Source organism: Sciurus vulgaris, assembly GCF_902686455.1.
Source record: "Sciurus vulgaris genome assembly, chromosome: 17".
NCBI classification, from domain to species: domain Eukaryota; kingdom Metazoa; phylum Chordata; class Mammalia; order Rodentia; family Sciuridae; genus Sciurus; species Sciurus vulgaris.
The window spans coordinates 18,523,934-18,540,285 of record NC_136478.1 but is presented as its reverse complement, the minus strand read 5'-3'; the positions used below and the strand labels follow the sequence as shown (position 1 = coordinate 18,540,285).

The 16,352-nt window shown below is 37.4% G+C and overlaps 1 protein-coding gene across 3 annotated transcripts in view; it reads right to left on the bottom strand.

Annotated features, from left to right (window-relative positions):
• Positions 1 to 16,352, bottom strand: part of KCTD19 (potassium channel tetramerization domain containing 19) — a gene marked incomplete at its 3' end in the record, with an annotated part of 42,294 nt that overhangs the window by 24,525 nt on the left and 1,417 nt on the right. For all 3 annotated transcript variants that reach the window (XM_079119754.1, XM_079119755.1, XM_079119756.1), the window contains exon 2: positions 14,743 to 15,039. In XM_079119754.1, coding sequence (XP_078975880.1) covers positions 14,743 to 15,039 — 297 coding nt within the window. The remainder of the gene's footprint in view (positions 1 to 14,742; positions 15,040 to 16,352) is intronic.

Genomic DNA, 16,352 nt, shown 5'->3' with positions numbered 1-16,352 from the left:
TTGCTTTTGGCCTAGATAGTGAAAAAATAAGCCAATCAGAAGCAACATAAAACTGATGGTGCGGGGGTGTGTGTATATTGCAAAAAGATGGCTGACAAATGCATCTTGCTGGCAGAGCCTTGGGACTTAACAAAGGCTTTCCAAAGCAGCAGTAGTTCTTGGAAATGCCTTATGCTCTAATGTGGGCTGCTGGAAGGAACGTGATGGTAAAGGAGCTTTAGCAGCTTGCCTTATAAAGACAAGGAGTGTCACTGCTTTGAAGCTCAAGGGAAGCAAGGCTGGTAAAGCAACAGGATGTGCAGAGAACAGCTACTGTCAACCAAGGAAGCCAAACAGGACACAGCTCTCAGCATCTCAAACCTGCCCCTCCACTGCTGGTTCTAGTCTCTCAGCCTGCAGAGATAGGTTCAGCTTTCTTCATCTCTCAGCAGACTCTATTAAACACTTATAAATGCTAGGTACTGTGGAAGATGCTAGGAATGCAAAGATGAAAAGCATATAGTCCAGCCATGGAGAAAGACAATGAATACACGATCCCAACAGAATTAACACTGATATAACAGAGGAACTGACTCTGTTACAAGAACAGACAGACAAAAACTTCCTGGAAATGTCAGGCAAGGCTTCCTGTGGGCCACATTTAGGTCAAATCTTTAAGATTTCTAAGAAGCATTCTAGGAAAAGGAAACAGCAAGTGAAAAGGCATAGTGGTTGCTTAGGGATGAGCTGAACTTCAGATTGTGATGTACACTGTGTGTAAACTTCAGATTGTGTGTGTGTGGTCACAGATGCACCTAAGTATGTGTTGATATATGAACCAGGACAAGCAGATGGGCAAGCCTGTGAGGACCCTGATGCCATGTCCAGGGGTTTACACTTGAGTTGTCCACTTACCCATACCCATAGACTGCTGGGATGAATATCTGCTGTTTATGTAATAATATCCTTCCTTTCCAAGATTACAGTAGTCATCTGTCCTCACATCATGAATGATAGGAAATGTGAGACTGCCACTGGTCTCTTTTCTTTTTTCTTTTTTTTTTTTTTTTTCAGGTTTAGTTGATCTAAATCCTCTTTCTTTTTTTAAATTTTTATTTGTACTAATTAGTTATACATAATAGCAGAATGCATTTTGATTCATTGTACACAAATGGAGCACAGCTTTTTATTTCTCTGATTGTATACAATGTAGAGTCATACCATTTGTGCAATCAGAGGTACCTAGGGTAATGTCCATCTCATTACACCATCTTTCTCACCTCCATGCCCCCTCTCCTCCCCTCTGTCCAATTCAGAGTTCCTCCATTCTTTTCTTGACCCCTCCCCCATTATGGATCAGTATCCATGTATCAGAGAAAACATTTGGGTTTTGGTTTTTGGGGGTCGGCTTGTTTCACTTAGCATGATATTCTCCAACTCCATCCATTAACCTGCAAATGCCATAATTTTGTTCTCCTTTAAGACTGAGTAATCTTCCATTGTGTATATAAAACCACAGTTTCTGTATCCATTGATCTATTGAAGGGCATCTAGGTTGGTTCCACAGTTTAGCTAATGTGAATTGAGCTGCTATAAACTTTGATGTGGCTGCGTCACTGAGGTATGCTGATTTTAAATCCTTTGGGTATAGATCGATGAGTGGGATAGTTGGGTCAAATGGTGGCTCCATTCCAAATTTTCTAAGGAATGTCCATACTGCTTTCCAGAGTGGTTGCACCAATTTCAGTCCCACCAGGAATGTATGAGTGTACCTATTCTTCCACATCCTTGCCAATACTTACTGTTGCTTGTATTTTTGATAATTGCCATTCTGACTGGAGTGAGATGATCTGGATTTCCATTTTTCTAGTAATTTTTCTAATTACTAGAGATGTTGAACATTTTTTTACATATTTTCTGATTGGTTGTATATCTTCTGTGAAGTTTCTGCTCAGTTCCTTAGCCTATTTATTGATTGGGTTATTATTATTATTATTTTTTTTTTTTTTTGGTGTTAAGTTTTTTGAGTTCTTTATATATCCTGGAGATTAGTGCTCTGATGTGTATGTGGTAAAGATTTTCTCCTACTCTGTAGGCTCTCTCTTCACATGATTGTTCCTTTGCTGAGAAGAACCTTTTTAGTTTGAATTCATTACATTTATTGATTCTTGATTTTATTTCTTGCACTTTAGCAGTCTTGTTAAGGAAGTCAGGTCCTAAGCTGATATGATGAAGATTGAGACCTACTTTTTTCTTCTATTAGGTGCAGGGTCTCTGGTCTTATTCCTTGGTCCTTGATCCACTTTGAGTTGAGTTTTGTGCAGGGTGAGAGATAGGAGATTAATTTCTTTTGGCTGCATATGAATTTCCAATTTTCCCAGCACCATCAATTGAATAGGTTATCTTTTCTCTAATGTATGTTTTTGGCACCTTTGTATAGTATGAGATAACTGTATTTATGTGGGTTTGTCTCTGTGTCTTCTATTCTGTACCATAGGTCTACCTGTCTATTTTGGTGCCAATACCATTGCTGTTTTTGTTACTATAGTTCTGTAGTATAGTTTAAGGTCTGGTATTGTGATGCCTCCTGCTTCATTGTTTTTGCTAAGGATTCCTTTGGCTATTATGGGTCTCTTATTTTTCCAGATGAATTTCATGATTGCTCTATTTCTTTCTTTCTCTTTTTTTTTTGGGGGGGGGGGTGCTGGGGCCTTGTGCTTGCACGGCAAGCACTCTACCGACTGAGCTATCTCCCCAGCCCCTGATTGCTCTATTTCTATGAGGAAAGACAGGACTTTAATTGGAATTGCATTGTATCTGTATAACACTTTTGGTAGTATGGTCATTTTGACAATATTAATTCTACCTATTCAATAACATGGATAGGCAAGATCTTTCCATCTTCTAAGGTCTTCTTTAATTTCTTTCTTTAGTGTTCTGTAGTTTTCATTGTAGAGGTCTTTCACCTCTTTTGTTAGATTGATTCCCAAGTATTTATTTATTTATTTGTTTGTTTGTTTGTTTGTACCAGGGATTTAATTCAGGGGCACCCAACCACTGAGCCACATCCCCAGCCCTATTTTGTATTTTATTTGGAGACAGGGTCTCACTGAGTTGCTTAGCACCTCACCCTTGCTGAAGCTAGCTGTGAACTCTCGATACTCCTGCCTCAGCCTCCCGAGCCACTGGGATTACAGGCATGAGCCACTGCACCACTCCCAAGATTTTTTTTGTTTTGTTTTGTTTGTTTGTTTGTTTTTCAGGCTATTGTGAATGGGGTAGTTTTCCTAATTTCTCTTTCAGAGGATTCATCACTTGATGTATAGAAATGAATTATATTTATGGGTTGATTTTTATATCCTCTTACTTTGCTGAATTCATATATTAGTTCTAGAAGTTTTTGGGGGGAATCATTTGAATCCTCTACATACAGAATCATGTCATCAGTAAATAGTGATATTTTGAGTTCTTCTTTTCCTATTCATATCCCTTTAATTTATTTTGTCTAATTGTTCTGGCTAGAGTTTCAAGGACTATGTTGAATAGAAGTGGTGAGAGAGGGCATCCCTGTCTTGTTCCAGTTTTTAGAGGGAAAAATTGTTTCTAATTGTTTCCAATTTTTCTTCATTTAGAATAATGTTGACCTTGGGTTTAGCATAGATAGCTTTTACAATGTTGAGGTATGTTCCTACTATCCCTAGTTTTTCTCGTGTTTTGAACATGAAGTGGTGCTATATCTTGTCAAATGCTTTTTCTGCATCTTTAAGTCTATTGATGTATGAATTACATTTATTGATTTCCATATGTTGAACCAATCTTGCATCCCTGGTATGAACCCCACTTGATCATGGTGCACTAACTTTTTAATATGTTTTTATATGCAATTTGCCAGAAATTTTAAAAGAATTTCTGGGGTCTGGGGTTGTGGCTCAGTGATAGAGCACTTGCCTAGCATGCAGGAGGCATTGGGTTCGATCCCCAGCACCACATTAAAAAAACCTAAATAAACAAAATAAAGGTATTGTGTCCATCTACAACTAAAAATATTTTTTAAAAGATTTTTTTGCATTTATGTTCGTCAGGAATATTGGTCTGAAGTTTTCTTTCCTTAATGTGTCTTTGTTTGGTTTTGGTATCAAGGTGATACTAGCTTCAAGAATGAGTTTGGAAGGGTTCCCTTTTTTTCTATTTCTTGGAATACTTTGAGGAGTATTGGTATTAGTTCTTTTTTGAAAGTCTTATAGAAGTTGGTTGAGAAACTGTCTGGTCCTGGGCTTTTCTTGGATAGTAGGCTTTTAAAAAACAATTATATCTCTCTATATATATCTATATATTTTTTGTTTGTTTGTTTTAGTTGTTGATGGACATTTATTTTATTCATTTATTTATATGCAATGCTGAGGATTGAACCCAGTGCCTCACACATGCTAAGCAAATGCTCTATCACTGCTCTATCCCAGCCCAGGAGAGTAGGCTTTTTTTTTTTTTTTTAATTTTTTTTTAGTTGTCAATGAATCTTTTATTTATTTATATGTGGTGCTGAGTATCAAACCCAGGGCCTCACAGATGCCAGGTAAGTGCTCTATCACTGCCACAACTTCAGCCCCTGATGGTAGGCTTTTGATGGTGTCTTCTATTTCATTACTTGAAATTGATCTGTTTAAATTGTGTATATCCTCCTGATTCAAATTGGGTAAACTGTATGTCTCCAGAAATTTTTCAATGTCTTCAAGATTTTCTATTTTGTTGGAGTATAAATTTTTGAAATAGTTTCCAATTATATTGTGTATTTCAATAGTACCTGTCGGGGCTGGGGATATAGCTCAGTTGGTAGAGTGCTCGCCTCGCAAGCACAAGGCCCTGGGTTTGATCCCCAGTACCCAAAAAAAAAAAAAAAAGAAAAAGAAAAAGAAAAAAGAAGTCTCAGTAGTATCTGTCATGATATTTCCTTTTTCTTTTCTTTTTTCTTTAATTTTTTTAGTTGTAAATGGACACAATACCTTTATTTTTATATAGTGCTGAGGATCAAACCTAGTGCCTCACATGCATTAGGCAAGTGCTCTGGCACTGAGCTACAACCCCAGCCCCAATACTTCCTTTTTCATCATGAATTTTAGTAATTTGAGTTTTCTCTCTCCTTCTCTTCATTAGTATGGCTAAGGGTTTATTTATTTTTTTTTTCAAAGAACCAACTTCTTGTTTTGTCAATTTTTTCAATTGCTTCTTTTGTTTCAATTTCATTGATTTCAGCTTTTATTTTAATTATTTCCTGTCTTCTATTTTGGTGTTGATTTGTTCTTCTTTTTCTAGGGCTTTGGGTTATAATGTTTGGTCATTTATTTGTTTACTTTTTATTCTTTTAATGAATGAGCTCAATGCAAAGAACTTTCCTCTTAGTATTTATTGCCTTTCTAGTTTCCAGAGATTTTGATATGTAGTCTCATGTACTGCTAAGAATTTTTTTTAATCTCCTCCCTGATGTCTTGTACTATCCATGCATCATTTAATAGCATATTATTTAATCTCCAGGTGTTGGAGTAGCTTCTATTTTTTAATTTTATTATTGATTTCTAATTTAATTCCATTATGATCCAATAGAATGCAGGGAGTATCTCTATTTTTTTGTATTTGCTAAGAGTTGTTTTGTGGTATAACATATGTTCTATTTTAGAAAAGGATCCATGTGCCACTGAGAAAAAAAGTGTATTTGTTCATTGATGGCTGGAATATTCTATATATGTCTGTTAAGTCTAAATTATTGATTGTATTATTGAGTTCTATAGTTTCTTTGTTTAGTTTTTGTTTGGAAGATCTATCAAGTGGTGAGAGAGGTGTGTTAAAGTCACCCAGTATTATTGTGTTGTGGTCTATTTGATTCTTGAAATTGAGACAGGTTTGATTTACAGAGATGCTCCGTTGTTTGAGGCATAAATATTTACGATTGTTGTCTTGTTGATGTATGATTTCTTTAAGCAGTATGAAATGTCCTTCTTTATGCCTTCTGGATCCTTAAGGATTTATGTTTTTGTTTTTGTTTTTTTTTTTTTTCAGGATCTCTATCTCTTCATTGAAATCATCTTTTGCTACCTGCATTTGCTCTCTTAGCTCTTTACTGAAGCGGTCTTTTGTTGCCTGCATTTGCTCTCTTATATCACCTTTTACTTGGCAGATCATTTTAACTATGTACATTCTGAACTCCTTCTCTGACATTTCTTCTACTGTGCTGCCAATGTATTCCATACTGTGGCATCTTGAGTTTGTTTGTGGTGCTTTCTTCGTTTTTTCATGTTGTTCATGAGTCTTCCCTCTAGCAGTGCCATCCAAGGTATTACATTTTCTACCCTATAGATTTAAAGTGTTCCTGCAGGTTTCCAATAACTTGCCTTTAAGGGGAGACCAATATTAACAGCACCCAATGCAAACAATATGCAGCTTTAAGCCTAATAGCCCCTATTAAGACGTTTACAGTTTTGTCTCAATAAACAGAAATGATATGTTCAATTATTATCTACAATATGAACAGTAGGTTTGCATTAGGGTCTACAGTTTCTGTGGACAAAGAGAGAACTGGGTGGGTGTAACATGATGTTTATGAGGTAAATATATAGAGGTATTAGATCATAGGAAGAAAGAAGAATCAAAAGAAGTTGGCTATTAGCAGGAGAAAAGAGAGAAAGAGACTGGGGAAACAGATAAGTGAGAGGAAAATAGAGTTAAAAAAAGAAAAATGTAAAAATAAAAGAATAGGTAACAAAACTGTAATATACTATTACAACATCCCAGTCCTCAGTAACCTGATGCATTAAAAGTACTTGGTTTCAAAAATGTTGGGGGTATGAGAGTGGGAAACAAAATTAGAAGAAAAAAAATCTTGAAGGAAAATTGAACAATTATTTCTGTTAGAGTTCAAAATCTTCTCTGCTTTCCTTCTCATCCAGTAGGTGGGGCTGTCTGGAGTTTGCTGGTAAGTGCCCTCAGGCTGGTGAAGGTTACTAGAGCGGGAGGGTTAGGCAGGACTTCTGGAGCCGATGTATAGCAATTGCCAGTCCCACCGAAAGACTGCACCCCAGGAATCTCCTTTGGGGTCCACTTGTGTGATGCAGGACCCTGGTCTTAGTCCCTTACAACGTCTGTGGGCCCCACAATTCCTGGTCTCTAATAGTCTCTAACTTGTATCTCTCCCGCCCCCACCTTTTTGACTACCTAGTCAGGAACTTCTCTCTCTGGAGGTCCTAGGTGCTGAGCACCAGGACCTGTGCACCTGTTGTGGAAAGCTGTTCTGTATCCAGTAGATCGGGACCAGATGTTGAGAGCTACAGGCTGGTCACGTAGCAGCAAGCACTGGGCCAAGTTGGTGGGTAGGAAGAGGGTTGGGAGACTGGGAGAGGGCCTTGTTGACTGCCAAACCAGCAGGACCAGGTGATCTGTGAAAGTCAGATTGGGGGAGTTGGGGACCAGGTTGGTGTCAGATCCAAGCAAGTGCTGCCCGAGTTGGGCCTAGGATCCCAATGGGTTCTGGGCTGGTCGGCTGGGCTAGTCATTATCAAGATGCCTTCACACCCTCTTCCTACAAGTCTCTCACCTGCTTCTGCAAAAAGTTGGTTACTATTAGCACACTTAGCAGTGATACCTTAGGTGTAACCAAGTCTATAGGAACCTTGGTGATGATCTTCCAGGTTCTGGCTCTTGTCTGTAGATGGGAGTGGCTATGTTCTTAGTTGGTGGCAGCGGCAGCATCAAACCTGTAGGTACCTTGAGGTTGGGTTCCAGGCCCTTACCGGTATCCCAAGATGGAAGATGCTCTAACTAAAGATGGCGGTGGCAGCAGCAGAGATAATCCAAGTTGGTGGTGGAGGTATCCCCCAGATGGAGGCAACTGCTTTCAGAGATGGGTCTTCAAGGGTGGATTGTGCACTGGTGTTGGGCAGCCTGTTTGGAGATGTAGTACTGTGGTGGGCAGTGCTGTGGTAAGCATTTGCCTTCAAGTTCTGTCCACTGTCCCAAGGTGGATGCTACTATGTGGATGGGGCTATGGCGGTGGTTGCAGTGACCCAAGATGGAGGTGGATGGAGGAGCCGAACATTGGTAGATGGGTCTATTTTCTTAAAAGCATCATTTGTGTGAACAATATAAAAACTCCCCAACTTCTCTGAACACAAGAAATGCAGGCATATTTGGGTTGCCAGTTGGTAGCAGACTGTCCATAAATGGAACAATTTAAGGTTAAAAATTAGAAGTTCCCAGAAAGCCTGAAAATGGAAACATAGGGCTAGGAGTGTAGAGCTCAGTGGTAGAGGATGTGCTTAGTATGTGCAAGGCCCTGGGTTCAATCCCCATCACAAAAAAAAAAAAAAAAAAAAAAAGGAAAAAAGAAAAGAAACATCCTCAGTGGGATTTAAGGGGCAAATAAAAAGAAACTAATAGTCTGCAGTCAACCTGGAACTCTTGTGTGTGAACTTGCAGCAGCAGTTTCAACTACCAATGAGAATGATGGCATGTGAAAGGCTCAGAATAGTTTATATTTAGGCAAAAAGAACTTCCTAAATTAGCAGAATATTCCGGGAAGCCTGCACTGTTAATCTACAGAACTGCAATGACTACTTTGTATTTTCCCTATGAACAATAGACAACATTCCAAAACTTCATGTTCATAGATTTACATGTCATTGATGACTCTCAATTTATATCTCTAGACACAACTGTTCCCATAAATTCCAGATCTGTACACACAGTGACTTCTTGCTGTTTCTACTTGGAAATGCCTTTTCATTGATTCTCAAACTTAACACATTCAAATCCTATTTTAAAATTTTCCCCCCTAAACCTGCATATTCTTCAGACTTCACCATTCACCTGGTTGCTCAGGACAGAAACAAAGGAGCTGTCCATTCTCTCATATAAATCTCATTAATTGGCAAACTGTCAGTTGTATAATCAAGACATATTCATAATTTGCTCCTAACTCCACTATTCCACATTAGACCAAACCACCGTTATTTTTTATCTGGATACTGTAGGAATCACAACTGGTCCCTATAGGGGTTAGCACATTTTCTGTAACAGACCAAGTAGAAAATATTTTCGGCTTCACTAGCCATATGAGCTTGTTAACTCAAATACTCATCTCTATGTTGTTATAGCTCAAGAGTAGCCACAGACAATACATAAACAAATGAGCAGTTTAAAGATAGTAATAAATAACTATCAACAGACACTGAAATCTGAATTTTACATAACTTTTACATGACACAAAATATTTTTCTTTTGATATTTTCAACCATGTGAAAATATAAAAATCATTCTTTGCTCATGGACTGTAGAAAAATGATATTTGCTAGATTTGGTCTATAGGCTATTGTCTACAGACTCTCAAACTAATATCAAGCCAGCAGCCAATGATATTTTATTTACTTTATTTCATATGGTATAAAACATACTTATTGAAAGTGCACCATTTATTGTTTTGTTGTTGTTGTTTGGTACTGTGGACTTAACCCAGGGGCGCTTAACACTGAGCCACATCCCCAGCTCTTTTCATTTTTTATTTTGAGACAGGGCCTTACTAAACTGCTAAGGCTAGCTTTTAACTTGTGATCTTCCTGCTTCAGCCTCCTGTGTGGCTGGAATTACAGTGGTGCACCACCACACTCAGCCAATTTATTGTTTTTAGTATATTCTCAGTTGTGCAACCATCACCACAATTGATTACAATATCCCTGTACCCTTAGCATTCATTGTCCATTCTCTTCACCCATTCTTCCCACCCTGAACTCAGTCCTAGGCAACCACTAATTTACTTTCTGCCACTATAAATTTGCCTATTCTACACATTTTATACGAATACAATCATATAATATGGGTACTTTTTGTCTATTTTATATAGGTAGAACTATATAATATGTGGCTTCTTTCACTTAGTATATTTCACTGAATTGTTCTTTAGCCTTTTTTCTCTACCTGACATTGTATGGTTATATGGGATACTTCTGAATCTCCAGAGTTTGAGTATAATTGTTACTCAATACATCTTAAGTGTTACAATCAGAAACAATAACATTCTTTGAGTGTACCTTTTAGAAACAAAGTTACAGGATAGGAGTGGGGTTGGGGGCAGCAGGTAGAGTGGAGAAGGGGAAATAAAAATGGGGATGCAAGGGTATGGGTTGGGGATATAGGGTAGAGCCGTAGTGTGAACCCAGGCACCTGTCCTCCAGAATCTGCTTGTGGGCTTATTCTATGTTCCTTTCAACAAAGCCTACCATAATACAGATAATCCTGAATAAAATATGCCACCTGTTGAGTACATGAGAGTTTAAGTTAACAGGATGCAAAGTCCTATTTTCTATTGTTAGGGGCTAAATCTGAAGGACTCTGGTGAAGAGCACGAATAGTTAAGAATATTTTAGATAAAGGCTGCCCAATATGGTGGCAACTGGCCACATGTGGCTACTGACTCCCCTGAACTTCCCTTGAACTATGGTAGTCTGAATCTGAGATGTATTATAAACATAAAACACACATTAGATTTTTTTTTTTTTTTTTTTTAGAAAAGGGAAAAAGAGGTTTTACTGCTAGAGGCTGCCCATCAGGAATAGGGGGCTTTTAAAGAGGTGATTCAAAGGCTACATTCTTCTGTTACAGTTGTACTTCACTTGTTAATTTGGGAGACAGTCACATTATATTTTGAAGACAGTGCAAAAACAGTGTAAACTATCTCAACTTTATTGATTACATGTTGAAATAATATTTTGAAAATACTGGGTTAAATTTTGTCAGGGTAGGGTTATTGGGGATTAAACCCAGATGCACTTAACCACTGAGCCACATCGCCAGCCCTTTTTCATCCCCAGCTGAGTTACTTAGGGCCTCACCTAGTTGCTGAGGCTGGCTTTGAACCCATGATATTCCTGCCTCAGTCTCCTGAGCTGCTGGGATTATAGGCATGTATCACTGCACTAGCTTGGATTAAATTTTTTTAATTGAGGTATATGTTTGATATACAAAAAGTGATAGGTATTTGGGCTGGGGCCATAGCTTAGTGGCAGAGTGCTTGTCTGGTGCGTGTGAGGCACTAGGTTTGATCCTCAGCGCCATATAAAATAAACAAACAAAATAAAGGCATGCTGTCCATCTAGAACTACCAAAAAGAATTTTTAAAAAAGTGATAGGTATTTAATATATAAAACCTGATGAGTTTGGAGGTAAACACACACCTATGAAACTATCACCACAATCAATGCCATAAACATAGCCACATAAGGTTAAATTTAATATCATTAAAATTAACTTCCCCTGTGTCTTTTTACTTTTTAAAATAGAGTTACTAGAAAAATTTAAAGAACACATGAAACTGGGCACAATGGTGCATGCCTATAATCCCAGTTACTTGGAAGGATGTCAGGAAGATCACTTGAGTCTAGGAGTTCCAAGTCCACATAGGTGACATAGTGAGACCTTGTTTAAAAAAAAAAATCATACGTTGCTTACATACATGGCTCACACTGTATTTCTATTGTATCATCCCTTGTTTTTACTAAAGCCCATAGGAATAATGCCTGGAACCCAAAATGTCCTTCATAAATCCTGGCTGAATGTATTAAGTGGGGCTGGCTGACAAGGGTCTTTAGATTAAAGACTGGCAAAATCCACTTTCTCCAAGCAAAGTGTTTGTTCATTTATGCAAAAATTTGAGTATCTGGATAGGCCATAGCAGTGGGGAAAGTGGTGGAAATGTGTGAGACTGTTGACTTACTTGAGGCGTCTGTCAGTTCCCAGCTGTATTTACACTATGCTTCAATGAATAAATATCACTTCAGCTGGGCCAGCCCAAATGTTTACTTCTTTGAAAACACCATTTCCAAGCATAAGCACTTGTTTCACAGTCTGTTTTAAGAAGGCAGATCCACACAATTCTTCAAATTTTACTGTTCTCACATCTTGGAACTTTGGAATCTGATCAATTCATTGGCCTCTGAGTTGTTGCTTCCCATTTAGAAGTTGTTTTCCAAATACATTTTGTTTCAATTTGGGAAATGAGGACAACAAAGGGGTTAAAGGAGTTAATAAAGTGTCCGTATAGCTGGGCTTGGTGGCACATGCCTACAATCCCAACTACTTAGGACACTGAGACAAGAATCAAGTTTAGTGTGACCCTATCTCAGAAAAATATAAAGGTCTGGGGATATAGCTGTGAGCACTTGCCTAGAATGTGTTAGGCCCTGAATTCCATCCCCAGCAAACAAACACCCTTTGCATAGTAGGCTTGAGTTCCTTAAAATGGTTCTTCAAAAAAAAATTGCATTAATCTCTTTAAACAAGTTTACTTCTTCCCTTTCCCCACAAAATGGTACACAAGCATAGAGTCATCAGCAATCCTGACATACCAGACCATTTGAGTGCTTTTGAACTGACTTACAAGCAATTCTAGTATTCCATTCCTGAAGTAATTGAAAAAATAAATTAAACTTAACTGGGTACCTTGAAAAAAATAGAAAGAAAATGTAATATTACAACCTGCACTGGAGCACTGGAGTATGTTAAGGGTTTTTGATTTCCAAATGTATAATAACTTTTAAGAAAAACCACTGAATTATTTAGCATCCACAAACAAACGAACTATGAAATGTTCTCATTCTTCTATGATCCAGATAATGTATGGTTTATCTCAATTTTCTTCTAAGAGGTGTTGGGAAGGCTTAACTGGCGGTGCACAGAGTTGTACTGCACCTTGTTGGGTTAGCACTTGTGTAGATGAATTAAGTAACACTATGTACAGACAGTGTGATTAATATGGAGAATAGCCAGTGGTCCTTCCTAGTCATAATATTTAGTTCTTCCAGGTTAAAAGACTATTCTGGTTCAAAAACTACAGAATAAACTACTAAAGATTAGTCACAAAAATGATTTCTATGGTTTGAAGAAAACTTTAAAAAGAATGTAACATTTCTGGAAATACTTTAATAGTTTATAAGTAAAGGTATTTAAAGCTCTTAAAAAAGAAAAGAAAATTTTTCTTGGAAAACAGAAAAGTGAAGGCAAAGAAAAAATTTTGCGATTTGAAGAACTTTTTTTGTACCAGGGATTGAACCCAGGGGCACTCAATCACTAAGCCACATCCCCAGCCCTATTTTACATTTTATTTAGAGACAGGGTCTCACTGAGTTGCTTAGCACCTCAATTTTGCAAAGGCTGGCTTTAAACCTGCCATCCTCCTGCCTGCGCCACCACACCCAGCTTGAACTTTGTGCTTTGCCCTAAGTGAATGCTGTGTACCCAGAAGGCATAATAAGATGTAATTTTTTATTTTCTGTTCCTTTCCCTACTCTTTTTTTTTTTTTTTTTTTTTTTAATATGGGTTTTTGCTATGTTGTCCAGGCTGGTCTCAAAACTTGTGTGCTCAAGTGATCCTCCAGCCTCAGCCTCCTGAGTAGCTGGGACTACAGGTGTGTGCCACCACATCCAATGAGAAGTAATATTCTTTTTCTTTCTTTCTTTCTTTCTTTTTTTGTACTGGGGTTTAACCCAGGGGTGTGTTACCAATGAGCTATGTCTGCAACTCTTTTTATTTTTTTATTTTGAGATAGGGTCTTGCTTAGTTGCTTAGGGCCTTACGAAGTTGCTGAGGCTGGCCTCAAACTTGTGCTCCTTCTGTCTCAGCCTTCTGAGTCACTGGGATTATAGGCATGTGCCCCCATACCCAATGAGAAGTAATATTCTTGATGAATCTTTTAGATTTTAAATCTCAGACATGGTGTATATACAAATTGTTCAATTTCTAAAGTTTTCTCCTTTTAATAGTTAACAACAAAAACAAGAAGCATCTTTTTTTTTCTTTTAGGAAGAGAAAAACAGAAAATATCTATTTTTATTTGATAGTTCTCAAAATGAAAAGATAAACTTACTAAAGCATTCAAATTTAAACTAGTCTTGGTAGGTCCTGACATACAGAGTTGCAATTGCAGATGAATAAAATGAAAACCTAACTTAGAAATTTGCCTTTGTGACAACTAGCTACGTCTCTGCCAAGGACTGCTATAGAACTTCAGCCAATCACAAGCAGTCAGCTGTTCAAACCACATTCAAATAAGTCAAATGTCTAATCAATCCCCCTGTCTTTGTACCTCATTTCTTTTTCTGTGTCACTTCCTTTTCTCAGGCTATAAATATGACCTGCACATGTGATGGGGTGGAGCATTCTAAATCACTTTTTGGTGTGAATTGTTGCACAATTCTAGAATGGCAAATAAAAGTCAATGAAGATCTGCAAAACTAGATTTAACAAGACGCATCTTAACAGGATTTTTAAGAGCCAAAAGCACCCTCTCAGTACAGAGTAAATCCCATCCTGGGTCCATGGCAGCTGCTGGTATAGATCAGGCAGAGTCTGGAAGAAATTCTTTGTTAAGATCATGTGATTTTCTGGAGTTATAGTGCACACCTATAATTCCCAGTTAAGGCAGGAAGATCACAAATTCATAGCCAGTCTGGACATCTTAGTGAGACCCTGAATTAACATAAAAAGGTCTGAGGCTGTAGCTCAACTGTAGAGTGCTTCCCTAGCATATTAGAGGCCCTGGGTTCAATCCCTGGTACTATGCCAAAAACAACAACAACAAAAAATCATGCAATTTTAGTGTATTATTCATTACTTTAACTCATGAAGAAGGTCATCTGAGCAACCAATATATTAAAGGACACAACGCTTAGGAATGTAAAGCCTATATTACTAATCACCGCTCTGTGAAAAGAAGAAAAATGTCTTACCTGCAGCAAAGGCATCAGCTGCAAACCCAGTGCTTGCTCATAGAGCAAATTCAGTTCTGCACAACTGGAGAAGGAGAGTTTGGAGGTATAGAGGTAATAGTGTACATGCCTAAATGTGGAACCATCTCTGTCGATGAACAGCCTCTGGTTTTCTGAAGAGGTCAAGGCTGAAGCCTCTTTCCACAGCAAGGAGTCTGGGAACTGAGAGAGTTTGCTTCTGGGGACTGAGAAATGCCAGCCCCCAACATTGAAATGAAATAAATCTTCTGCTGATTCGTGGGACATGCCAGGTTCCTCCTAAAGAAAAAATGAAAAGACAGCTATGCAAGAAAAATATAAAAATAAAAAGCATCCTGATTGGAAAGGAAGGAATTAAACTATTTCTGTTTGTTGATGACATGATCTTATATATAGCATATCCTAAGGAATTCACTAAAAAACTACTATAATTGTAGCAAGGTTGAAGGATATAGATCAGTATAATAAAAAGTCAATTATATTTTTATATAGTAGCAATGAACAATTCAAAGACTAAATTAAGGGGCTGGGGTTGTGGCTCAGTGATAGAGTGCTTGCCTAGCATGTGAGCACTGGGTTCCATTCTCAGCACCACATATAAATAAATGAATAAAATAAAGGTTTATCAACAACCAAAAATTTTTTTAAAGATTAAATTAAGAAAACAATTTCACTTACAATAACATCAAAAAGAACAAAATATTTAGGAATGAGTTTAACAAAAGAAGTATAATACTAGTAATTTGAAAACATCAAAAAATTGTTGAAATTTTTAACAACCTAAGTAAGTGGAAAAACATCTTGTGTTCATGGATTCAAAGATTTAATATTGTTAAGATAGTAATACTGCCCACATTGATCTGGGCAGTATTCTATGAAACACAATCCCTATGAAAACCCTGTCTTTTCTGCAAAATTTGACATACTGATGTTAAATTCATGTAGAAATACAAGGAACCCACAATCTTGAAAAAGAAACACTAAGTTTGAGGATTCCTACTTCCATTTTCAAAACTTAATATAAAGGTAGAGTAACCAAAACTGTACTACCAGTATAAGGACAACCATATAGATATATGGAATAGAATTGGAGTCCTGAAATTAACCTTTAAATTTATGTTCAAATGAATTTGAACTGATGAATGAATAAACAAAATTTACTATAGCCATACAATAGGCCACTGTTGTCAATACAAAGCAATAAAGTACTGATACATGTTACAACATGCATAAACTTTGAAACATGCTCAGTGAAAGAAACCAAATACAAAAGATCACGTATGATTCATTTACATGTTATATGAAGAGGCAAATTTATAGAGAAGGAAAGTAGACTAGTGGTTGCTTAGGGCTGGGGAGGCCAGGAGTGGGGAATGTGGGAATGGGCTATGACTAAGTGTATGGGTTTCTTTTTGGCAAGATGAAAATGTTCTAAAATGGATTATGGTGATAGTTGTACAGCTCTGTGAACATAATAAAAGTCATTGAATTGAATACATTAAAATAGTAAACCATATGGTATATGAATTATACCTCAATAAAGTTGTTTAAAAAAGAGTTGCAATGAGATGTTCTCCATCTCACCAAGCACG